Raw genomic sequence first — 26,112 nt, 5'->3', positions numbered from 1 at the left:
ATCGGCTCAAGGCCACGGGAGTCACATGAATACATTAGTGCATTAGGCAATTCTCTGATGCCAATCTTACAAGGCTCCCTCTACTCTCTCAATTGTGCCTTCCCCACCTAGCATTTTCTCTTCTCTTTCCATGCTACCCGTTGTTAAAATTGTTACAATCAAGATTCCCGGCTTCGGTTCATGATGCTTCAGTTTCTGGGCAACAACAGTCAGGGTTGTTACGAGGTGCGCCTCAAACCGTGAGAGGCATTCGATGCGTGGATCGAGGCATCCACAGTCAGCCTTTTTTGTTTATGCCTGTTTCTGCCCGTTTGAGTTTCTAGATGACTTTATGGGGGCTTTAAGGGCCCAAGACAGCCCCCTTCCTCCTCTCACATCATACATGACACACATTCTTACTCTCTCACATTCTCTCTCTCATACACACTCTCTCCCACTGTCACGTGCATCCTGCACTTGGATGCCACATAGACATATCTGTACAGAAGGTGCAGGACCTGTTATGGTAAATTGGTCCCATGTGAGCCCAGTCTGGGATGAGTTAGCCAGGGGTCTGGGATGAGTTAGCCAGGGATCCATCCCAGTTGTACGAGGTTAGGTGTGCATTGTCCTGCACATGAGTCCAAAGTCAAACAGTGCCAGTCCGCGTTGTGAGTCTCCCTTTGGAATGATGTTAGTGATTCTGTGTAGCTGGTATGGTACTGGATGCCAGATCATTGTGTAGATAGTTAGGGTTTGCTTTTAAGAAAGGGGCCATCCCATAGGGCTACCCCAAGTACTTGTGTGGGCATGGGGATAGTGTAAAACCATCCCCATGAGGGGCAGGAAGGCCCTGGCTGGACCCACCAGCCATGAACAAGTCATGAAGGGCTGTAAGGACAGCCCTAGGGGCAGGCCAAGGGAAGCATACAGGCTGTACAACCTATTTATGGCTGTAAGGGCAAGTATGGGGCAGCCCATACAGGTTGCCCAGTCCCCAAACAGCCTGTAAACAGTGCCCAGCCCTATCTTGCACAGGCGCCTAGTACCCAGCCATCAAGGGAGTGATGCGTAGATATTTTCAGCATTTAATAGCATATTTATTGCTATTTTCTAGTCGTGGGCAGAATTAAAGACAGCCGCCTGGTTTAGAGCTGGCCGATTACCTTTGTGGAGTAGTATAAATACCAAAGCCCACAATCCATTGCTCATAATTCACAAAGAGCCAAGGCAAACAAGGGCCAGGACAACCAAGAAGTTGCTAACTCAAAGGGGTGAAGGATTGCAGGTCAAGGGCAGAGTTATCTCAGCCAAGAAAGGTCAAGTTTTCCTGTATTTTCTTTTTAGATTTACATCATTCTAATAAAGCAAATACACCATTCGTGGTGGCGGCCCTACAGAGGGTATTCGGGACCCAATACTGTGTCCTCTCCTTTCTCCCTCTCTCTCTCTCTTTTTTCTGCACATCTTCATTCAGTTTTGTGCGTTAATTCCGTCGTGAAAAGTGTGTTGATTTTTGAGCATTGAAGTTACCGATCTCCCCCAAAGCTTCCGCATGTTACACCCACAGGCCACACTTGTCACTTTCTCTTGAGAGTCTCTCTCACACACACTTTCTTTTAGTGAAAACAAAGCTTCTATTATGGAAAAATATTACAAGGAGTTAACCCAAGGTGGGATTAAGTCAGAAGCATTGGAAAAACAGTTCAAACTGAGCAAGAGAAATCTGCTCCATTTGAAGGTTGTCATGTTGTGACTGTCTAAGATGCACTCTGAAAAAGGGATAAGGATCAAAGTTTGGCTGATTGAACATGGTAGCATTGCACATTCGCCAGATTGTCCAAAGTGTCCAAAATCTAACCCAAGAAAAGAATGTAGCGTTATCCTGTAATCCCGGAATGCCCACACCAAAAAGCCAAAAGTTCTTGGAGCCTCTTCTACGAGGGAAACGAGCAGCCAGATCATCAGCTAGACGTGCCAAGAATTGTGTAGAATAAGTACAATGCCATAACAGGTGTGGTCAGTCTCAATGTGACTACGACATCTAGAACATCTATCAGATGCAATACCGCGTTTTCTAAGAATATTAGAAACCGGAAACATTCCAGTCAAACATCTCCACAGAAACATTCTTTGTTTGAGTGGAAGACCATTTTTGCATATACATTGCAGGCGTTTCTTCTACCAACTTTGAAGTTTATTTAGAACCCATAAATGATTCGCATGCTCCTGTATCCATGGCTGTGGAAGTAAATGGCGTTACATGGAGCATGCAGTAATTGCATGGAATTGTAATCGGCTTCCATTAGGATGTTGGAAAGCCCAATCATGCATTCTATTATGTGGATCTAAAGGGGCACTTGTTCGAGAGGATGCAACATATCTTTGAGCTTTCTCCATAGTGGCCTATGATGCATACCAGGCCTATATCTTCTAGAAGCTTGCGGGGAAGAAAGCACAATGCAACTGTCATCCACTACATCTTCTATTTGATTTATGGCAAATGTTACACACTGGCTCTACATCAGTGCATCATTCATCAGTAGGATTTTACCTTTTTAGGAATATTTGTTGTGTGCCGTGGCCCCATTGTGAGCCTCGGTAGCCATGAGCTATGTAGGTGAGTCTCCACAGCCTTAGAGTCTGCATGTGTCAGTTCTCTTACCCACTTGGAGAAATCATCAGCTAAATGCATGTAGCAGTCAGCCATAGCAGTAGATTTGCATCAGAATCATGTAGTTAGCATCTAGGCTAAGAAGGCATGCCTATGGGCCAGCCAAAGGCCAGCCCATGGCTGTTTGCTCATGTGACAGCCAGTTTGGAGGCTGCGTACAGCCATGAATCCCAAACAGTGCCAGCCGACAGCACAAGGGACTGTGCATACCTGTTGGCCAGCAAAAAGGGGCTGAATACAGGGTTACAACAGCAAGTCATGGACCACCAGCAGTTGGTTTACGCGCTGGGCAGCAGCAGTAGCATAAGTGCTGACATTTAATGCTTATTTAGTATTATTTGTCCACACAGCATTTAGCCGATAGCCTATTTCTGACCGACCAGCATCCTTGGACCATATATAAGCGGCACTTAATATTCAGCATTCATCATCCATCATTCACAATCAGTTCTTAGCATTTCCAGCAGGTCAAGTGTGCCTACAGCCACCCGCTCCCTTGACACTTGTGCATACTTTTCAGCAGTATTCCCAAGGCTTCCACGAAGAGCATCTTCAGCCTTCAGCTAGCATATGTGCATCCCTCAGTTTTGGGATTGCATAGTGGTCTTTGAAGAGCGATTCAAAGAAGCTTGGACATCATCTGGATCAGCCTGCATTTGGTCTACTTCATCCTTGCGTTTGGTAGTCCTCGGTCATCATTCATATTCATTGTCAAAGTTCTCCAAAGAAATATAAGCAACTACTCCTGCTTGCAGGGGGGCCCCTTCGATGGGTAAATTACTAAATTGGGACCCAATACTGTGTCAACTTTTGTCACATGCACTCTGCACTATAGTGCATGGTGGCAAGCTGGCTCATCATCAGTGCATCTTGTATATTGGTAGGAGCCATTTTTAGGATATGATTTTGTCGTATGCCGTGGCCCCATTGTAAGCCCCAATCCGGGACATGTCAGGCACACGAGCTACGTAGGTCTTTCCTTTTTTTTTTTCTGAGAAAAAGATCCTTCTATTAGTTAATAAAAACAGCCACGAAGGGCTAGATACAACCATGAAGGGCTAGATACAAACTCGCCTCCATGTATGGGGCGGGGAACAAATAATCAAGAGGTGGAGAAAGATACACTTCTCCTCCGGCTGGCCGCTCTATGAGGAGAAGGCTATCTCATACAGGGGGAGGGGGGGGGATAACCCCAGAGGTGGTCTGCAATGCCAAGTGGGATCAACACCTCTATCGGTGAGAAAAAGGGCCAGGCTGCCAGAGCCTCAAGAAAGCTTCCCGCTGCCTCTGCATGTGGTTAGAACCACCTTGCGACTTCCCCCATTGACTACGGAGGGTATGGATGATGTCGAGCCAAATGCTTTCGATGGACTCCGTACGTAGGTCTTTCCTTAGCCATAGAAGGCCAGTCAAGTTAGTTAGTCTAGTCGAGTCCTCTTATCCCACTTGAAGAGAATCATTCATGCATGTAGTAGAGTCAGTAGAATCCATAGGGTTTACATTTAGGTCATGGTTTGCATTGCATAGCATTCACTTCATGTGCATGTGAACCTTTCCTTAGCATTTGTACCCTTTGTTTAGCATATAAACTGTAAGCCCGGTGGGGCGTGTTGTGACAGATTCAACCACGTGTCCAAGAGATAAAGATATATATAGAGAGAGGGGAGATGAAACCGATCCCGTCAAGTGGGAAGACTCCGTTGGACACCCACACGCTTAATAGCACAACTTTAAAACCACAAATTTGAAATGGACAACTTAATACAACTTGAAATTGAAATGAAATGAAATGGAAAGATGGACACCAGCACTGGGGCTGGAACGGGCCGACCCCCCCCCTCAATATATGATATATTTATTGGGAGTATTTAACAAATACGATGCTGGTTCCAAGAACCAGATGATGTCCATGTACATATGAAAACAGTACCAAACAAATATGCTCGAAGTCGACGTTCGAAGTAGACACTCGAAGCAGAACGACCACTAGCGTGGTCCAGTCTCTACGGTCCTGTGCTTTCACTGGACTCCGCAGAGAGCGCCTCACTGGTGTTCTGAGACCACGCACAAACAGGCGCTCTCGTACTAACGCGTGGCTCTCCCGATCTCAGCACCTTTGGACCGAGGTTCTCCAATAAAGCTTGGACTACCCGGCACCGAACGGGTGTTACCGTGATCCCTTAGCAGATTTAACACAAAGTACTTTATTTAAATCTGAAAATTCACTTACTTGTGGATGGCAAAGGAAGTCCAATACCCGTGTGTGCAGTTACTTGAGGGAAACACCGAGATGAGTCACTTGAAGACGGAAGTCACCGCCTTTGGAAAGGAAGTGCAACCTTTTGCCAAAAAGAAGATGGAGCTGCCGCCTTAGGAGAGGTAAAGTCCTCTTATGGGAACACAGCTACCAACAGAAGCAGCTATGCATGAAGATACAGCCACCTAAGTAGCTGGAGCGTGGCCTGCTGGTGGTGGAACAACAGCCCGGCTGCAGAGTGCAGCGTATTAGAGAAGTACACCCACGGTCTACTGATGATGGTCACACAACTGGCTGCTATTGTATGCTGCTGAAGATGGCCCACGTTCGCCTGCAAACGAACAAGGCAACGCAGCCTGTGTGTAAACAGCCGCCAGATAAAGGGTTTAGCCGCCTGTGAGAAAAGGGAAAACAGCCACCTAGGAAGCGCCTGGCTGCTGTGTACTGCCCCCTGGCTACAACCTGCGCAGTTGCCTGTAGTGGGCTGCCTGTTGAAGGTTAGGCACAGCTTGCTGCAAATGAGGCGCAGAGCCTGTTGGAGTTGGCCCACGACTGAGTGCAGAAGAGAAAGGCAGCGCAGCCTTCAAGTATGCTGCCGCCTGTAGGAGCAGCCGCCAGAGACAGCACGGGGGGGTATCGCAGGTCTGCTGCCGCCTGTAGGAGCAGAACGTACAGCCGCCAAGAATCGTGTACGTGCGCAGCCTGAAGAGATGGTCGCCGGTTGTCTTACGTAAGAAAGTGGAAGCGGGTTAGTTCTACGCTGAAGGTGAAGACCCTTTTTTATAAAAATTAAGGTGGAGTTTAACACTTTGATTTGGCTGGCCCCCCTACGCTTGCATGTGGGTGGCCAGTTCCAAAGGGATGTGGTAGGTGACCATGCCCACTCCCACACTCACTTAAGTGGGGCTGCCCACCTTGGCCCCTAAGTGGGTGCCCACTTTTAAGTGTGTGAACATTAAACCTTATAAAACAAAGGGTTAGAATGTGAAACATTAAAACAACATGTGCAATATACTTACCACCTGCTCACATGCACCAAAACTCGTCAGAATACAGAGCAGACTTCACGACTCACTGGCAGGCATCCCCGCTTAGTAAGTAACACGTCAAGCAGGCAAACACAAAAATACAAGTCATGCGAAAACAGTTTCAAACATGCAAAACATGTGTGCATGTGCAAATAGTAACATGGACATATCTCCCGTTCATGGAACAAGTACAAAATATCTGTCGGCACAAAACTGGCACGACATAAAAACATAAAAACCTGGTCTTCCTATGGAGTGACAGTCCCATAGGTAAGACACAGTTCCAGGCACGAGTTTCCCTATGGTGTGACAGTCTCATAGGCAAAACACGGCATGAATGCTGGCTCTTCCATGGCGTGACAATCCCATGGGTCGAACACAGTCCAGGTCATACACGGGTGGCACCAGTCTGGCTCCCGTCCATACGACACCATCCTGCTAACACACGGGTGGCACCAGTCTGGCTCCCGTCCATGTTAGCAGAATACTGGCCTCTTCACATGAGACACCGGCCTGGCCTCAAGTGAATGAGACACAAAATCTGGAGATGGACCAAATGGTCGGCCAATTGGTGACAGGAGAGAGAGCAGGTAATAGGGAACTTGCACAGTACACCACACTAAGTGGGGAACAGACCCTGCCCCCTTTTAGGAATTTATTCATGTTTGTGCATTGACATCCTTTGTCCAGAGTCTATGGAGATTGCCATCAAAGCTCCTTGTCGGAACACACAGGTGGGTTGATCCCATCAGTTTGTAACTTTGGTTTGCAATAGTAATTTAGTATTATTCTCCATCTCTTACACATCAAGTTTCTTTGTCTTAAGATTAAGTTGTGCAAAGTGTACTTTCTTACAAAAGGACCCTTTAAATGGACTATTGATTTTACAGATTTTGCAAAAAATGCTTGTATGGATTCTTTGACATTGTGGGCTTGCATGTTTGCTATCTTTATGTAGAGGTCTCAACTCAGCAAAAATATATCGCATATAATTGTAAAAGTGTATAATTAAGAAAATAGACAATCAAATAAATATAGAATGAATTGTGTTGACTAGTACTTCATAAATCTTAATTAATTGAATCTTATTTTCTTTGCTCCTATGTTTGAAAAATTTACTGGTTGTCTTTGGGTTGTTTATGAAAAATCAGGTATTGGGATCTCCATTGGAGGGTACCTGAAGGAAGAGTCTCGTATGATGCGTAAGATCCCAACCATCTAGCAAAGTGAATAGAATCTACACAAGATTGCATGTTTTCAGCTTTTTAAGCTTTAACGTGTATGAGTTAATCCATTTTGGTGTACAGTTCCTAGGATCTCTCTTAACACCTCCATCAGTTGAGACTATTGATTTTTATGGAGAACATGAGAAAATGCATTGTATCCTTGGCACCAACCTAGCTACATCCACCTTTCGTATCCCTCTCGGAGCCAAAAAAGGGATTGGTTGTGTCAAATCCCCACGGATCCCGTCGTGATCGATCTTGGTTCGAAACTCGAATCCTGCAAACAAACGAACAACAAACAAGCAAGGGGGGTGCAGGCCTGCCTCACCTCCCAACCATGACAGCCGTGGGCAAGCCCACAGTCTTGGCTGTCCCCACCGAGCCACGAGCTGAGCTAACTAGGTTGACGTACCGACCAATCTCCTCCTCGCGACGTCCCATACCGCCACGAAGCTGCCCTCGCGGGCCTCGAGACTGCTGTCGGCCTCGGCTGCATAAAGCAGGTGCACGTTTGCACTAGATCCAGGCTCCAAGACCATAGAGCTCTCACAAACTCGCGAGACTCTCTAGAATACAATAACTAACCTTGGCTACCCTTTTATAGGCTCTTGGCCGGTCATCGGGCGTCCACACTTGGGTGCCCGCCCGTCCATACTTGGGTGCCCGCCCGTTAGTATTTCCCTAACTCAGCTCGTCAATCAGCCTGCCTAGTTCCAAGCTTCCCCAAGCCTCGAAACTAGTCTTGCATGCGTGTAGCACACGGTAGATACCCACTGTGCACATGACATACTCCCCTTCCTCTAAGAGCTCACTCCTGAGCTCACTAAGAAGCCAGGGTAATCTCTCTGAAGAGTAGTCAATGTCTCCCATGTAGCGTCCTCCTCGACACGATCCTTCCACTTGATCTTGTATTCCGTGATAAGCGTATTACGCAATCTTCTTTCACGAAATCCAAGAATCTTTTCAGGTTCGTGCGGAACAAATGTCATGTCCTCGACGTCTATAATTTCTTGAGGAGTAACTAACTGATCTGCTCCACCCAGTACTTCCTTAAGTCTACTGGCATGAAATACAGGATGAACTTTCACATGAGACGGCAAATCCAATTCATATGCAACTGAACCAATCCGTCGTGTAACATGAAATGGTCCACAGTATCTAGGGGATAATTTCGGAGATCTACCTGTCCGTAAAGTCTCGGAATCTTTTGGAACTCGCAAATACACCATCGTTCCTTCAGAGAACTCTCTAGGTGAACGATGTCTATTAGAATAAAACCTGTCTCGGTCTTGAGCACTTCTAATAGATTCCTTTGCAACTTGTAACATTTCCTGTATATCTTGCAAAAAGTTACGTGCTGCATCATGTTGAAGTCCTGAGAATCCTACTGTAACAGGTGATCTAGGTTGAAAACCATACATAAGCATGAAAGGACTAGACCTTGTACTCGTATGCTTAGTACTGTAATATGCAAATTCTAACATAGGAAGATAATCCTCCCATGAACTCTGTCTTTTGGATACATATGCTCGAAGCATATCCTCCAAAATCTGATTCACTCTTTCAGTCTGGCCATCAGATTGAGGATGATCAGAGGAACTCAAATTCAAAGTTGTTTGCAACTTCTCAAAAACAAGTTTCCAAAAATCTCTCGTAAACTTAGAGTCCCTATCACTGACTATGTCCTACGGTAACCCGTACAGTCTAAACAATTGGTCGATAAACTGCCGACTAATTGCGTAGCTGTAATAGTCTTCCGGGTCGGTAAAAATCTAGCCATTTTTGTCAAGCGATCTACCACAACCCAAATAGAATCGTGGCCTTGATGTGTTCTTGGCAATCCAGTAATAAAATCCATGGAAATACTTTCCCATTTATTACCTGGGATTTGCAAAGGATGCAACAACCCAGCCTGTCTAAAGCGTTCAGCTTTAATTTGCCTGACAAATCTGACAGTTGAGAACATAATCTTCTACATACCCTTTCATCTTCGGCCAATAAAAAGTGTGTTTCACTAATGATAGTGTCCTGTGTACCCCAGGGTGTCCAACAGAAGGGGCGTCGTGACACTCCTTAAGAATCTTGGACCTAATGTCCGGGATCTGTGGTACACAAATTTTGTCATTACGGAATAGCAAACCATTCCAAATCATCCACTGACCTCCTGCAGCCTGAATAGTAGACTGCTCAGTCATCGAGTCTTGGTCAATCAATGAGCTCCCGTCCTGGATCTTCTGCCAAAATGGACCAAAATAACTATCAGTCCTGCAAAGCCCTCTCAATGACTGAAATAAGTCAGTAGAAATCTCGGTGAACGACAAAGTATTCACCTCTCTAATCCGACTAAGCGCATCTGCAATACTATTCATGGACCCTTTCCGATAACGGATCTCAAAATTAAAATCTTGCATTAACTCTGCCCAATGAGCTTTCCTGCCTCTCAAATCATCCGCATCACACACATACTTGATTGACTGATGATCAGTCAATACCACAAACTTGGAGCCATATAAATAATGTCTCCAAACCTTGAGAGCATGAATCACAGCATAAAGCTCCTTCTCAAGGGTTGGCCAACGAGATTGAGTGTCGTCTAGCTTTTTACTTTCAAAAGCAACCGGTCTACCAGCTTGAAATAAAGCAGCCCCGATAGCATAGTCACTGGCATCAGTTTCAAGAACATAAGGCCGACTAGGATCAGGCAATGCTAAGATAGGTGCTTCCTTGACTTTATCTTTCAAAAGTCTAAAGGTCATATCCAAATCGTTATTCCAAGTGATAGGCTGATTTGACTTACGTCCACGACCTTTCAATAAGTCGGTCATCGGTAGTGTGAGCCGAGAGTACTCCCGTACAGATTTCCGAAGAAAAACAACAAAACCGAGAAAAGAACGAAGTTGTTTCACTGTTCGTGGTATAGGCCAGTCCAAAACCTTATGAACTCGGTAATAGTCAATGCTCAATCCATCTTTAGTGATCTTGTGTCCCAAGTAAATGATGTCGGTCATAAAGAACTCACATTTACTCAACTTAGCATATAGTCGATTCTGTCTTAAAATAGGTAAGACAATCGTGATGTGTCTGACATGATCCTCAAGAGTACGACTATAAATCAAAATATCATCGAGGAACACCACCACAAATTTCCCCAAATGTTCACAAAAAAGATCGTTCATCATTTGCTGGAAAGTGGTTGGAGCATTGGTTAACCCAAAAGGTAATACGAGAAACTCGTAATGGCCATACCTAGTCCGAAAGGCGGTTCTTTCGACATGCCTTTCATGAATACGTATCTGGTGATAGCCAGTACGTAAATCTATCTTCGTGAAATATTTCTCTCCGGCTAACCGGTCAATCAGGTCATCTGATCTAGGGAGAGGATAACGGTTCTTAATGGTCAGCTTGTTCAAACTTTTGTAATCTATACACATTCTCCAAGTGTTGTCCTTCTTTCTCCTAAGCAACACAGGTGCATCCCAAAAATAATCTTCGAGTTGTTTAGCCAACTCATCTTCCTCAGCTTGGCTCATCCTATAAGGTGGAATACTCACAGGATGAGCACCAGGGATCAAGTCAATACGATGATCTACTGCCCGTTCAGGTGGTAAACCCGATGGCAGTTCCTTAGGAAATACATCTTGAAATGAATCAAGTATCTTCTGTAATTCTTTGCTTTCAAACACACTTAATTCATTTACATCCATGGAAGGGATGAGAAAAGAAAGTGGAATTAATACACAATGGAAAGCGGTATACAAAGAAGAATCCATTATATTTCCAAAATCAATTGTATTTACAAGAGGTCCCTGAGAGGGATGGATACAATCACCTAAAATACTATACTTGGTGTCCCTATGCTGAAAAGAAAAAATATGACTAGACCAATCTATCTGGACGTCAAGAGTCTTAAACCACTCAATCCCTAATAACAAGTCTACATTTTCCAGATGCATAACATAGCATTCCAGAGTATCTTTGTAGTCCTGAATCTGGATTGGAAGCATCTCCACCTTGCGATCCCAAACTTGCCTTCCCGCAGGTAGGCGTACCTCATAGGTATGGTCGCTGAGTGTCGTATCAAGACTCAATTTCTGCACAAGTTTGTAGTTAACAAAGTTGTGTGAACTGCCAGGGTCTAAAAGAATGTGAATCTTATGGCCATTCACTTCTCCATAAACTCGGAGAAGATCATGCAAGCCAAATACCTTAGAATTGAACAGACAATCAGAACAAGTACTAGGGCGAGAAAGTACAGTAATTGACGTACCTGTCAAAGACAACTGGTTAGCTGCCTTTGGCTTGGGTCCCGCGTTTGACTTGGTACCCTTTTGCTTTGGGCACTCATTATGCATGTGTCCTTTTTCTTCGCAGATAAAACAACGTCCTTCCTTCTTGAGCTTTAAAGCCCTAAGGAGTCGTTTTTTCTTTGCTGGTGTCGAACTTGAATTCTTCGAAGGTTGGTCCGAAGACTTTCCCTCTGTCGTGTTAGCCATAGGTGCGGAGAACTTTCTTTTATGCTTGTTCCCATGCTCGGTAACGGGTTTTGACTTGGAAGAGACCATCGTATCATCATAGATACGAGCTGAATGGATGGCCTCGTCCAATGTTTTACATTTGTTATTTTTAACCTGTAATCGGTACGAGTCGGGTAAACCAGCTACGAAAAACCCTAGCAGAGTAGTGGGATCTAGCTTTGTAGCTTTTATCTGCAAGTCACGAAACTTCTGGAGGTAGACCTCATAAGTGAGGTGCTGCGAGGTCATGGTCAAAGCTGAAAACCGGGCAACAACATCGTAATCATCCTCTTTCTTGAGGAATTCTTTCTTGAAAACGTCTTCAAATTGTGCCCAAGTCGTTGGCTTAGGGTTGAGTTCCTTTCACCAAAGCAAAGCTTTGCCGGACAGGAAACCTGCTGCTAACTGGATCCTCTTTCCATCATCATATGGATGAAACTGAAAGTGAACTTGCCACTTATGTAGCCACGTGTCCACGATCTCCTTGGTTCGCTGCTTGTGCGCGTCCCCGAACGGTTCCGGAGTAATGTTGGGGCCTAAAGCTGAAGCCAAGGTATCCATACCCGAGAAAGTAGAGAGGATAGTGGTCAATAGAGCAATGGAGTTCTGCAAAGCTTGCATCTGGGCTGCGATTTGTGCCTGATGTTCCGTCGAAGAAGCTTCGAGAGCTACTTTGAACTCTTGGAAATCTGATTTTGACACAAAATCGTCAAAAAGATCGGCATCGGTACCTTCCGTAGCCGGCAAGCCTTCGCGTTCCACAAGGGGCTCCAACTCTGATTCTTGGGTCGACATCGTGAAGAGGGTACGTGGAGAGAAAATTCGATCTTTGCACAACAAAAGTGCGAGCGAACTTGAGAGCTTGAGAGCTTGAAAACTTGAGAACTTGAGAGATGTGTGGAAAGAAGCCCACTTGAGGGGGTTTAAAAAGGTTTCCCAAAAAAACTAAAAACCCCCAAAAGCTATCTTTGGCTTTTGCTTTTGTGTTTCTTTTTTTTTCTCTTTTTTTTTTGGGGGGGGGGGGGGGGCAATATATATATATATATATATATATATATATATATATATATATATATATATATATATATATATATATATAAATTCTCTTTTCTTAAAAAAAAAAGAAAAAGAAAAAGAAAAAACACACGTTGAACCGTAGGGACCCGTAAACCTTTGAAAAAAAAAGTTTAAAAAAAAACAAAAAAAACAAAGCGTCGAATCGGGCGTTTGCTGTTTTGCCTTTTTTTTTTGTTTTTCTCTGTCCCGTCGGAAAAACGCCGCCAGCTTCGGGTGCCTTCACGGCGGCAGGCTGCGCCTGCGCCAGCCTGCTGGCCACATGGTGGCGTAGGCCTCGACGTCTGTTCGCCTGCCTAAACGGCGTGGGCCTGGGCATCATGGCCGCTGGCCTGGGCACCAGCCCGCCTGGCGTAGCCTAGGCGCCTACGTGGCTTGGCTGCCTGGCTGCCTGGCTTGGCAGGCCTAAGGTGCCTGCAGCCGACTGTAACCCAACGCCAGCAACACCCGCCGTCAGCACACAATCCCGCCATTGCATCGTTCACACCAACGCTCTCTCCCTTGTTCAACGAAAAAGCAAACGTGCTTTTTTCTGATTTCTCTTCCTGCAGTTCATGCGACTCCACAACAAACGTGCCTCTTCTTTGCAAAGCAATCAACCCTACTTAGACTACCACCTCCCCCATCAACGTGGGTTTCTTTGATGAAGGAAACATAGACTAAATCTGAAATCTACAGTATGCACAGGAAAAACAGCAAGTTTTTTAACACATACCGTTCTTTGACCTCTTCTTCTCTACCTACCGACTTGCTTGTTCACGAGGTATGCTCTGATACTACTGTCAAATCCCCACGGATCCCGTCGTGATCGATCTTGGTTCGAAACTCGAATCTTGCAAACAAACGAACAACAAACAAGCAAGGGGGGTGCTGGCCTGACTCACCTCCCAACCATGATAGCCGTGGGCAAGCCCACAGTCTTGGCTGTCCCCACCGAGCCACGAGCTGAGCTAACTAGGTTGACGTACCGACCAATCTCCTCCTCGCGACGTCCCATACCGCCACGAAGCTGCCCTCGCGGGCCTCGAGACTGCTGCCGGCCTCGGCTGCATAAAGCAGGTGCACGTCTGCACTAGATTCAGGCTCCAAGACCATAGAGCTCTCACAAACTCGCGAGACTCTCTATAATACAATAACTAACCTTGGCCACCCTTTTATAGGCTCTTGGCCGGTCATCGGGCGTCCACACTTGGGTGCCCGCCCGTCCATACTTGGGTGCCCGCCCGTTAGTATTTCCCTAACTCAGCTCGTCAATCAGCCTCCCTAGTTCCAAGCTTCCCCAAGCCTCGAAACTAGTCTTGCATGCGTGTAGCACACGGTAGATACCCACTGTGCACATGACAGGTTGCTGGCTAGTTATTGGTAGAAACCTCACTAGAATCAAAATATGTATGACTCTTGGTGGCTTCAATCCTCCTGAATCAGCATACATGCACACTCTCTTGCAGCCCTTTGCATGTTAGGGATAAAGATGACTTTCTTCTTTCAATTTTGTGACGACTTAACCTCCACCAAAGAAGATACATCTTCCTAGCTACCCTCCATTTTCTACGATTGCTCATGAACTATTTCCACCATTGGAGTGGCACAAGGAGTGATGATTGAGGTAGGATGTATACCTCACTGAAGCAAATGAAGTTTTGATTGGTAATTGTGAAGAGGTACTCATGTGGGGATGCTCGTGGAGGACTCTTCCCAACTAGGGGACCATGTCGTGCTCTAGAGTCCTGAGGGGCCACTTGGTATTGCTAGAGCATGTCATGGGTCTCCCAAGGGAGTGTTTTCTTGGCTGGCAGAGACTTGAGAGGATGCCTGGCACGCACAAACATTACCCAAGGCAAATTAGGTATACATGCAAACGAGTGATGGCCCAATTCCCAGTCCTGGCCTTCCCTTACCGGTTCACATGCTCACGGAAGTCATGCCCCCATGCCTGTCACAACATTACGCAAAACTAGGCATACATGCAAACGAGTGATGGCCAATTTAAACCTCAGTCCCAGTCCTGGCCTTCCCTTGCCAGTTCACATGCTCACGGAAGGGATGCCCCCAAGCTGTGTTAATTGCTGTGATTGAAAAGGCAGCTTGATTCACCTCTATTAAGGCTGGGCCCCACTTTCCACTCCAACCATTTTTCTGCACTTCTTGACTTCTTAGATATGGTGGATGAGGACAACGACCCAAGTGGACCCTTGCTTTATGGGGGTTACACCTGGATTGGAGGAAAACATTCTCGTTGTGGTCAATGGTGACCCATGTGTGTGCAGATGTGATCAAATGAGACGAGTTGATTTTATTGCAGCTTACGCATTATGTATCTTTCCTAATGAGAATCTAACCTTTTAGGGGATGGTTTTTAGAAGTAAAAACAGTGGGAAAGCATGAGCTCTTTTGTTATGAAAGTTTATGGAGAACTTATTGGTGTTTGTCAACATTCATGTTGCCAAGATTTGGGCCTTAAATTTGCAGTCCAAAAGGAAGCGAATATAGTGTAGTGGATCAAAGCACAGAAAAAGTAAAAGTTTCATTTTTGAGAAAACTAACCTTTTATGAATCTTTCCTAATGTGAAACTAACCTTTTAGGGATGTTTTTTAGAAGTCAAAACAGTGGGAAAGCATGAGGTCTTTTGTTATGAAAGTTTATGAAGAACTTATTGGCATTTGTCAACATTCATGTTGCCAAGATTTGGGCCTTAAATTTGCAGTCCAAAAGGAAGCGAGTATCGTGTAGTGGATCAAAGCACAGAAAAAGTAGAAGTATCATTTTTGAGAGTGTACAACCCAAGCAGTGCAATGATACCCCTGAACATAGACAAAAGGTAACAAATGCCAAACCCTCTGATTGAGTGGATTCCATTAGTGGTGGTGATAGTGAAAAACTATGCATTCACAATTACTGTTGTTTTCTTTAAAAAAATCTATATCCAGATTTTCTCTTCTTCGAGGTCACCATGGATTTTACAGTTATGCCATATATGAACATTCAGCTGGGTGGGCAGACTTTGATTTGAATCAAACACGCTTTGTATGTAGGCCTCAGAAGGACAGGTATGTTAAAACCCAAGTGATCAGCATGCAATCTAATTGACTTGGTTTTGTTTCTTATTACAAGTTCTTTTATTGTAGATTTCAGTACATGGCAATAGCTGATAATAAGCAAAGAATCATGCCCTCTGCAGAAGATCGAGAACTTGAAAATAGCACACAGCTTGCCTATTCTGAAGCTGTCTTACTGACAGATCAAGGGGAGGTGAGTTTGTTGCTTATCAAATGATATGAATACTGCTTCTCTCTACCTTTGATCAGCAACAAATTTTTTTGAAGGACATGAGACGGACTAGATGGCAAGCACCTAATAGCACAAAAAGGGGATTCCTAAGTTTGAAAAATAATGCCAAGGTTCAAGCTGATCATTAGTTTGTGAGTTCAAGGAGCAAGTAGCTCAAGGAACCAGAAATTTGTTTAAAAGTCTATGAGTTATATGCGGCAAAGAGAATATTGTTACTGATTGCGGTATGCAGGATAGTGTTTCAAATGAGCTTCAATATTGTAGAAAATGAAGTGGTGCAATGAATACATGGAGCTCAGAGAACGGGCGAGTATGTCCAAGCTATGTGGTTAGCAAAACAAGAACTTTTGACTAAAGCTGAGTAATATTTTACTATCAAAAAGACCAAAAGCAAAGTAAAAGGCAAAAGCATCACTTTTTGGCAAAAAGCAAGGCTTCCCCAAGTATAAAAGAAGCATCAGTCTCTCTTGATCATCAAGTTGAAGAAGAACCTCTTCATCGCGTTGCCATCGTTGAAGTGTGGAGATCATCTTCTCCATCATCATGTACTTGATCATGAACCAAAACATGGAATTTTTTCATTGTTGCCCGTTGATTCAGAGTGCCTCCATGAACAACTGTTGTGCCATGTCATCACATGCTCGTACGATTGTACGGATCTGTAAAGCCGTACAGAAGTGTACAGACATGTGCAGAGTTCTATGCTTAAAAAAATTCAAAAACCCTAAAACTTCTCGAAAAACCCTAAAAACTATTTTTTGGAGATTTTTATGATCCAAAAACTATTAAAACACGTTTTATATTAGTTTTCTTACATATCTTTATCTCTTGGACATGTGGTTGAGTCTGTCATTATTAGAGAAGGATTTCTTTTGAAGAAACTTTCTTGGGGTGACAGAGCCATGTCGAGAGGAGAGAGAGACCAAGGGCCTAATGAAGGGAATAACTAGGCTTAGCCCATTGCATGTTTCGACGAAGAAAGCCGTGGAATCTTTGTGGACCAATACTGAAACAGAACCCTTTTGAAGCATTGAGACTTTATGCTAGCAAAGGACAAGGTGTTGGTTATTCTAGACCTTTTGGTGGTTGAACATGATGAGATTGCATTGGAGCAGTCTTGAACCAAGAAGGCCATGCTGTGGCCTGTGAACGTCAAAGTCAACAAGGTAGCAGATGCATTATCTCGGAGTCCCCTAAGCCATGCGGTTTTTATTGGTTACCATATGAATTTCACTTTGATGAAGGATCCTTATGCTACCAAAGAGGATTTCAAGTATGTTTTGGAACAAGTTGCAGAATGGAGACTTGGTGACCTCTTATGTCATCAAGGAAGGGTTCCTTATGATGCAAACCCGTTTATGTGTGACTAAGGATTTGAAGCCAAAGGTAATGGAAGAATGCCATGCCCCACCTTACATGGGACATAGAGGCATCTTGACAACTTAGGCTTTGGAGAGTTATTTCTTTTGGCCTAGCATGAGAAGGGACATTGAGCAAAATGTTCGAGAATGTTTGGTTTGTTAGAAGGTCAAGTTTGATCGACAAAAACCCGTAGGATTATTGCAACCTTTGCCAATTCCCTATATCTAATACATGTGACATGCCTTGAAGAAGTACCATCAAGAATAAAGCTATTGGTCAAAGAAAAGTGTAACATGCAGAAGCTTCGGGGAAGATTGGTAACTTCAATGCTCAGAAATCAGCACACTTTTCGCGACGGAATTAAGGCACAAAACTGAATGAAGATGTGCAGAAAATAGAGAGAGAGAGGGAGAGAGGAGAGGACACAGTATTGGGTCTCTAATACCCTCTGTAGGGCCCCCCACCACGAATGGTGTATTTGCTTTATTAGAATGATGCAAATCTGAAAGAAAATACAGAAAAACTTGACCTTTCTTGGCTGAGATAACTCTGCCCTTGACTTGCAGTCCTTCACACTCTTTGCGTTAGCAAATCCTTGGCTGTCCTGCCCCTTTGATTAGCCTAGCTCTTGGTGAATTATGAGATATCTGGACTGAACTGAGGCCTTGGTATTTATACCACTCTAGGACAGCAGTCGGCTGGCAAATAAGCAGTTGGCTGTCCCAAAATCAGCCCACGACTGAATATTACAGCATTAAATGTTAATAAATGCTGCGCATGCTTTCATACCTGGCTGGGCACTAGGCGCATGAGACTACGTGGGCTGGGCACTGTCAACTTGCTGTAATGGAAGCTTGGCAGCCTGTGTGGGCTGCCCCACACTTGCCCCATAGCCATTTCATGGCTGGATAACCTGTCGGCTACCCCTGGCATGCCCCTAGGGCTGTGCTACAGCCCACCCATGGCCCACCCATGGCTGGTGGGTACAGCCAGGGCCTTTCTAGTCCTTATGGGGACTGTCTTGTACTTTCCCCATGCCCACAAGAGTTCCTGGGGTTACGGGGTAGCCCTATGGGCTGGCCCCTTTTCCTAACTACAAACCCTAACTGTCTACACAGTGTTCTGGCATCCGGTATTATACTAGATACACACAGTCACCGACATCATTCCAGAGGGAGACTCATAGCGCGGACTGGCACTGTTTCATGTGCACACCTGACCACGGACGACTGGGATGGAACCGTGGCTGACTCGTCCCAGACTGGGCTCACATGGGACCAGTTTACCATCCCAAGTCCTGCACCTTCTGTATAGATATGTCTACGTGGCATCCAAGTGTGGGATGCACGTGACAAAAAGGCATTGAGATGTTGCCAGATGAGCATATGACACCACAGATATTGGGAAAGACCAGATGCACAAGCTCACCAGATGAGGCTAGTACCTTGAAACATATGGCTTAATTGGAAACATATGGATATATTTGAAACATATGGAAGTACTTGATGTACTTGGACCACATGGATATACATGGAACATATGGATGTGCTTGGAACACTTGCAGTTCGCAGTTGAGAACAACTGCGATATAAGAGGGAGGGAATGTAACTATTTGGTCCTTCTAGCTCTATTTCACATGATGAAACCCATGTCCGGGCACCAGACACGTGGAAGAAGACATGGGGACAAGGTCCATCCATAAGGTTTGATCACGAAAAAGTACCATTCTTGGTCAAAAAGCAAGAAAAAGCAAAAAGTCAAACAAGGTTGACCGCAAGCCAAGGACATGATTGGAAAGAGGAGACTGAGCCGGACAAAAAAGCTAAAAGCCGCTTTTTCAAAAAGCAAGGCCTTGAAGTTAGAAAAGGAAAACAAAAACTTTTGACTAAAGTTGAGTAATATTTTACTATTAAAAAGACCAAAAGCAAAGTAAAAGGCAAAATCATCACTTTTTGGTAAAAAGCAAGGCTTCCCCAAGTATAAAAGAAGCATGAGCTTCTCTTGATCATCAAGTTGAAGAAGAACCTCTTCATCGTGTTACCATCTTCATTGAAGCGTGGAGCTTTTCTTCTCCATCATCATCTACTTGATCATGAACCAAATCATGGAATTTTTCATTGCTGCCTGTTGATTTAGAGTGCCTCCATGAACAACTGTTGTGCCACGTCATCACATGCCTGTACGACTGTACGGATCCGTAAAGCTGTATGGAACTGTATAGACATGTGCGGAGCTGTACGGACTGAGAATTTCAAAAACCCAAAAAAAATCAAAGACCCTAAAACTACTCCAAAAACCTTAAAAACTCCTATTTGGAGATTTTATCGCTTGAAAACTGTTAAAAAAGGTTTTATGTCAGTTTTCTTGCCAGAAAGAGCCTTGCCATGGTTTTCTTTATCGACAAGGCCGAGTCCAAATCCAAATCCAAGTCCATGATTTGGACTTGGACTTGGACTTGGACTTGGATCTGGACTTGGACTTGGACTTGGACCTGGATTTGGATCTGGACTTGGACTTGGACTTGGACTTGGATCTGGATCTGGACTTGGACTTGGATTTGGACTTGGATATTAGATTTGGTACTATCTCGGTGAGAGATACTTGTGGGTCATCCCCGTGGTGTGCTCGGCATCAGAGATCTCGTGTCTAGATATAGACATCGACATCAACTTGGATATTCTACATCGGCATATCTGTTTGTTTTGTATTCATTGGTTGTATTGATCTTGGCTAGCGTGCCCGTGGATTGTTCCTGAATAAATTCCTGAAGGGGGACGGGGCCTGTTCCCCGCTCAGTGTGGTGTATTGTGCAAGATCCCTATTCCCTTCTCTCTCTTCCCTCTCTCTCTATATCTTTATCTCTTGGACATGTGGTTGAGTCTGTCATTGCATGCTCCGCTGGGTTTACAGCTCGTCGATGTGGTCGATCTATGTCCATGCCGACCATGGACAGTCTATATAGACTAGTTTGGAAGTCTTTGTTCATCATCAAGTTCTTTGTGTTCAAGCACTCTTGTAATCAAGACATCCTGTGTCGAGAGTCTATCTAGATCGCCATCAAAGCTCCTTACTTGGAGCACATGGGTGGGCGGAGAGTCATTAGTTTGTAATCAAAGTTTGCAAGGAGTAATATTGTATACTCTCCACTTCTTAGTACGATTTAGTGCTTTGTAATGTGAAGATCGTGCTTCCGGTATTGTGTTTTCTTACATGGTATCAGAGCATAGGCTTTAGGCAAAGGTTGTTTTGGTAGTTTGCTATTTGAAGGCTGATTTGGAGAGATGACTCAACATGCAAATAATGCAGCCGCTTGTGCCTGTCCTCCATCGTTTGGTGATGGAAAGTTGGATGGGACAAATTACACTCTCTAGAAGTTCAAGATTAGGTCTATTTTTGATTCATGTGAGTTGTGGTAAACCACAACAAGGGTTGATGCAAAGCCGGGTCCTACTCCGGATCTTGATCTTGCTTTGGCTTGGAGGCGAAGGAATGCATATATGTTATGTGCCATCTACACTAGCGTCATTCATTCAGCGATAACTTAGATTCAACATACTACCACATCTATTCTGAAGCATGGCAAGTTCTTAAGAACCAGTATGAGACAAGGAATCAGACAAGGATATAAAACCTTGAGAATCAGTTTGCAACAAAAAAGCATTATGAAGAAGGCTGAAGCAGCATCAGAGCAGTTTATAGTGCAGATAAAGAATCTACAAGAGATCAGATGGCAGTGGTGGGAATCATTGACGAGTGAAAACTAGCACATAGGTGCATCGGAGTGTTTCCCCTGAAGTATGATAGTTTGGTGATCTCACTGAACACACCGGTGTGCTTACTTTTGAGGAGTTCGGCGCAATGCTGGTGGAGGAGGAGATGCGTTTGAAAGCCAGAAATGGTAGTGACATTGCATTCTCTGTAAATGCAAAGAAAGACAAGGGGAAGGGCTCCTAATGCTTCTGTGAAGAAGAAGAAATCAAAGGCAATGTATTTCTATTGTGACAAGTCTGGTCATGTGATCAAATCATGTAGATTGAAGGAAGCAAATGAGAAGAATGGCACTTTGAAGCCTTTGAAGGAGTCGTCTCGGAACAATGTTGAAGTAGAAGTGGAGTTGTTTGTGGCAATCGAAGAAATCTATGCAAAGGTAGAACATTCCTCAACACCCGATGGTTCATGATCATCGATAGTAGAGCAGCTCGACATATGAGCAGTCAAAAGGGTTGGTATAGCTCTCTCAAGCCTGTGGGGGAGTACATGTTGGTAGTGGCCAGGAATGGTGCCAAATGCCTAGCCCTGGGAATTTGTACCATTTCTTTTGTTTCTAGCAGTTGTGATACTAAGAAGTTGTTTGATGTCCTTTATGTTCTAGACATCAAGAGGAATGTGTTGTCAATTGGAGCCATAGGTAACCGTGACTTGAAGGTTCTCTTCGATAAGGTTGGTGCAATCATCACATATGCCAGTGGTAATGTCGTACGGAGAGGAATCTGACACAACAACTTGTATGAGATGTTGGGACAAGCAAGCTACGGCATGAAAGATTTGGGCACCCGAGCTTTGTAGTCTTAAAAGAGATGCAAAGGATTGGGATTGTGACACATCTACCAGCATTTTCTAAGATGTTAGATGTATGTGAAGCTTGTATGATGGGCAAGCAACATCGGTATGCATAAACACAAGTAAGAATCGTGCAAAGACTCCTCGAGAGCTTGTCCATGTAGATCTTTGTGGAAAAATGCTGCTGCATGGGGTGATTCTTCCTATTTTTTGTTATTGATCGATGACTTCAATAGGAAGATGTGAGGGTATTTTTTTTGTAATAAGGCTGAAGCTTTTGGAAATTCAAAATATGGCATAAGTTGGGAGAGAATGAGATAGGAAAGAGGTTGAAGAAGTTTCGAATAGATTGAATTGCTGCAAAGAGCACAGAATCAAGAGAGATTTGACAGTTGCTCATACTCTGCAACTACTCTGCAACAAAATGGCGTTGCATAGCACAATAATTACAGAATTGTGGAGATGGTGCAGAGTATGCTTTAAGGGAAAGAAATGAAGAATTCTTTTTGGGGCCGAGGGAGTTAACACTGCAGCAGTGCATATTCTTAACAAGAGGCACACAAAGATAGTGAAGGCATGACACCTCAAGAAGCTTATTCTAGTAAGAAGCCTTGAGCTGCATATCTCATGACATTCAATTGTGGTTGTTTTGTGCATGTTCCAGACTCATCCACATAACTAAGTGGGATTTTGAGAGTAGAAAGTTTACCCTCTTGGGATACAGTATGGAGTCAAAGGGTTACCGACTATACGATCCGGAGGTAAAGAAGATATTTGTTAGTTGTGATGTGGTGTTCGAGGAACAACCTCATCAAGTGGAGGAGAAGGCTATGTCCACACTATGCTTCAAAAAAGCAGTGGCCCAATTGCCATAGCCACCATGAGTGATATTACCAACTCCACAAGAAGTGGATTCATGAGATGATGAAGAAGAGAAGCCTGCAACACCATAGAAGGGGCAATATCCTAAATGGGTAAGGTAGCTCTTGGATGGGAAAGCTCCACCGGCTATCATAGAAGAGCCAATAGCTATTCGCAGATCCAAGAGAATAGAGGAGTAGAAGAGGGCCTCTGCTCACATTGTCAATATGGCCTTGATGGTTGAGACAATGAAAGTCCAGGAGCCAGCCAGCTTGGAGGAAGCATGAGGAGATCTGAACTGGAGAGGGGCCATGCAATCAGAATATGACTCAATTATGAGAAACGGAGGGGGGCCATGCAGTTAGAGCATGACTCAATTATGAGAAACTACACTTGGGATCTTATGGATCTTCCTGAAAAAACGGAAAGTTATTGGTACCAAGTGGGTTTGGAAGGCAAAGTACAAGTCCGATGGTACATTGGATATGTACAAGGCAAGACTCATGGCGAAGGGTCTTGCATGGGTTGAAGGGCTTGACTTTCATGACATTTGCCCCCACACCTAGGTTGACTACTAGTCGTTAAGTGTGGATGTGAAGTACATTTTTGAATGGCCATCTCAAGGAGGAGGTTTATGTTACATGCATTGAGCTTGATTGTGATAACGCACAACAGGGCCTTCTTTTTACCTTTATGTGGTGAGAATCTTTAGCATCAACTTTAGAGAGTAGAGAGAGAAGAGAATGAGAATGTAGAAGAGAATGAGAATGAGAATGTAGAATCTTTAGCATCAACTTTAGAGAGTAGAGAGAGAGAAGAGAATGAGAATGTAGAAGAGAATGAGAATGAGAATGTAGAAGAGAATGAGAATGAGAATGTAGAATCTTTAGCATCAACTTTAGAGAGTAGAGAGAGAGAAGAGAATGAGAATGAGAATGTAGAAGACGACACAGTATTGGGTCGCAGTACCCACTGAAGCCCAGCACCCCCCCCCCCTTCCGTCCCCACCCCCCTGCAAGCAGGAGTATTTGCCTATATTATTCTTTGGAGAAATGCTGTACAATGCTGAGTACAAGCGATATGAATGCCCAACGCAAGGACGAGGAAGACCGTACGTCGGGTGAGTATCCACCTAGTTTGAGGCTCTGTTGAAGACTCTTCTAGCCACTAATGCAAGTCCAGATAGCTGTAGGAATGCACATATGCTGGCTGAATGTGAAGATGAGCTTCCTTGTTGCTTGGAGTTGATAGGGTGCTGCAAACTTTCTGTACTTTGCTGAATACCTGAATGCCTTTGTGTGGGACTGAGGCCATGCTTTTATATGACCTCCTGGATGCAGTTGGCTGCTGCAAATGGACAGTCGGCCTGTAGAAAAGTCTCCCACGACTAGTAAATCCCAGTCGGCTTGTCTAAATCCCTAGTCGGCTGCTGAATATTCTCATGACTGGCTAAACTGCCCAGTCGGCTGCTGATACACCTGTCGGCTGCCCGCCTTATGCTGGTCGGGTTGTAGGCTTGGTTGGCTGCTGGCCGACTGGCCACATAAATCACCAAGGCGCTTGGCCGGCATGCTTGCAAAGGGCATGGTTGCCCTTTGCAAGGCTAGCCCATGTTGGGTTGCCTTGGAGCTGGCCCCTTCTATGTGATAATGTCCTACAAATGCCTAACATGCAACTAAGGCTATGGCAGACACCTAAATGTTTCTGAATGATGTTTTCTCCAAGTGGGTTAAGAGGACTGACATCTGACTAACCTATGTAGCTCGTGCCTGACTATCCCTAGATTGAGGGCTCACAATGGAGTCACAGCGTACGACAAATAATCCTAAAAAAGGTTCGACTACTGAATAAATGCTGCACTGAAGATCATGCGAGTGTTCACTATGTACCCCAATGCAGGGTGTACGTGACAGTTTATGTGACACAGCCACCCCTTTTTTTTTTTTTCCAGAAAGAGACTTCTATTAAGTATGAAAAAACATACAATAGTCACAGCTATAAGCTGGAAAAGAATAGAATCACCCCAATATGTAAGGTGATTTCAACCACTGAGGAGCATCATGATGCCATGTAAGACTTGTGGTACTAGAGGAAAAGAAGATGCCATGGTCCCACTCCCGCTTAAATATCACGCGCTTTGCTTGCGCAGAACAAGAGGGCCCGTGAATGCAAGCCCAAGTAGCCATAAGAGTATGGATGATATCACCCCATATAGTACTAATGCACTGAGACCCAAAAATCTGGACACCCTCAATAGCCTCCGTGCATCTAGCTCTCTAGATCTGCCATGCTGTAATACTGGCAACAATCTCCCAACTGGTGTCAATCCTCTATCTGGGGGTTGTGTAATTAGAGTGACGAACATCCTGCAATAAACCATGCTGGGCAATACCTCTACGAATGAAAATAGCAGAATCTGTAACACTGTCCTCATAAAAAAGCTGCGGACCGGACTAGGAGAGCCAAGCAACTGCCCCCCAAGTCACATGCATGGCTCGGCCACTCAATTTGCCCATAAGTTGGACTACAGAACCCCAAATTTGCTGTGCAATGCTGCATCCCCATAAACAATGTTGTACAGTCTCAGAATTTGCTGCACACCTAGGACAGGAAGGTGCTACACCGAAAACCGATCTCCATTGATTGGTGGGAGACCACCATGTAAGAATAACCAAAAGAAATGAGAGATATGGCTCCTTCTGTATGAGTGCCAAAGTCTATGCCAAGATCTGCGCTGTATCACTGGAGAAATATCATAGCTCTCCCAATGAGGCCTGAGAGTAGGGATCCTATGCATCTGTTGAGTGAGGAGAAGCCTGGCATTCCGGACGGTGAAACTGAAAAAAGGAAGGCTTTTCAAAGGATCAAGGGCATCAATCCACTCCCGGATCCCACCGAAGATATCTGATAGGACTGCCACCATATAACCACAAACACCAAGAGCCATGAGTCACTATCTTAGGAGAAGGGTCAATGAACCAATGCTTCCCCGAACGACCAACAATCCTCACTGGACTAAGCCTAGTATCTGGGATGATCTCCTCCAATCTCCCTCCAGGCATGATAGAGTAAATGATGCAATCTATAGCCTCCTGGCCTGGGAGAGCAATGACCTGCAGAAGTATGCCTATCCTCAAAAAATTCTCTGCCAACTCGGATGATAGTCTCCATGAAAGGTCTTAGAAAGCCACTCATGCGGAATAGCTGCATCTATCTTATCAATACGAATGCGAGAGCCCCTAAGATGTTGAATGGATGCAGCTCTCTGATCCTCCACAAGACTCTTAA

At 44.6% G+C, this 26,112-nt stretch overlaps 1 protein-coding gene across 2 annotated transcripts in view; it reads left to right on the top strand.

The window, feature by feature from the left end:
• Positions 1–26,112, top strand: part of LOC147636856 (uncharacterized) — a 70,660-nt gene that overhangs the window by 2,958 nt on the left and 41,590 nt on the right. Inside the window, exons 3-6 of one of the 2 annotated variants that reach the window (XM_086800416.1) lie at positions 7,090–7,140; positions 15,458–15,571; positions 15,681–15,800; positions 15,879–16,002. In XM_086800416.1, coding sequence (XP_086656542.1) covers positions 7,090–7,140; positions 15,458–15,571; positions 15,681–15,800; positions 15,879–16,002 — 409 coding nt within the window. The remainder of the gene's footprint in view (positions 1–7,089; positions 7,141–15,457; positions 15,572–15,680; positions 15,801–15,878; positions 16,003–26,112) is intronic. The other variant, XM_086800417.1, reaches the window with a different exon arrangement.

This window comes from Cibotium barometz, chromosome 7 (genome assembly GCF_041138505.1).
Source record: "Cibotium barometz isolate CiBa-2024 chromosome 7, ASM4113850v1, whole genome shotgun sequence".
NCBI lineage: Eukaryota > Viridiplantae > Streptophyta > Polypodiopsida > Cyatheales > Cibotiaceae > Cibotium > Cibotium barometz.
Note: the sequence above shows the minus strand (reverse complement) of the source record. Positions and strands in the feature narration are given on the sequence as shown.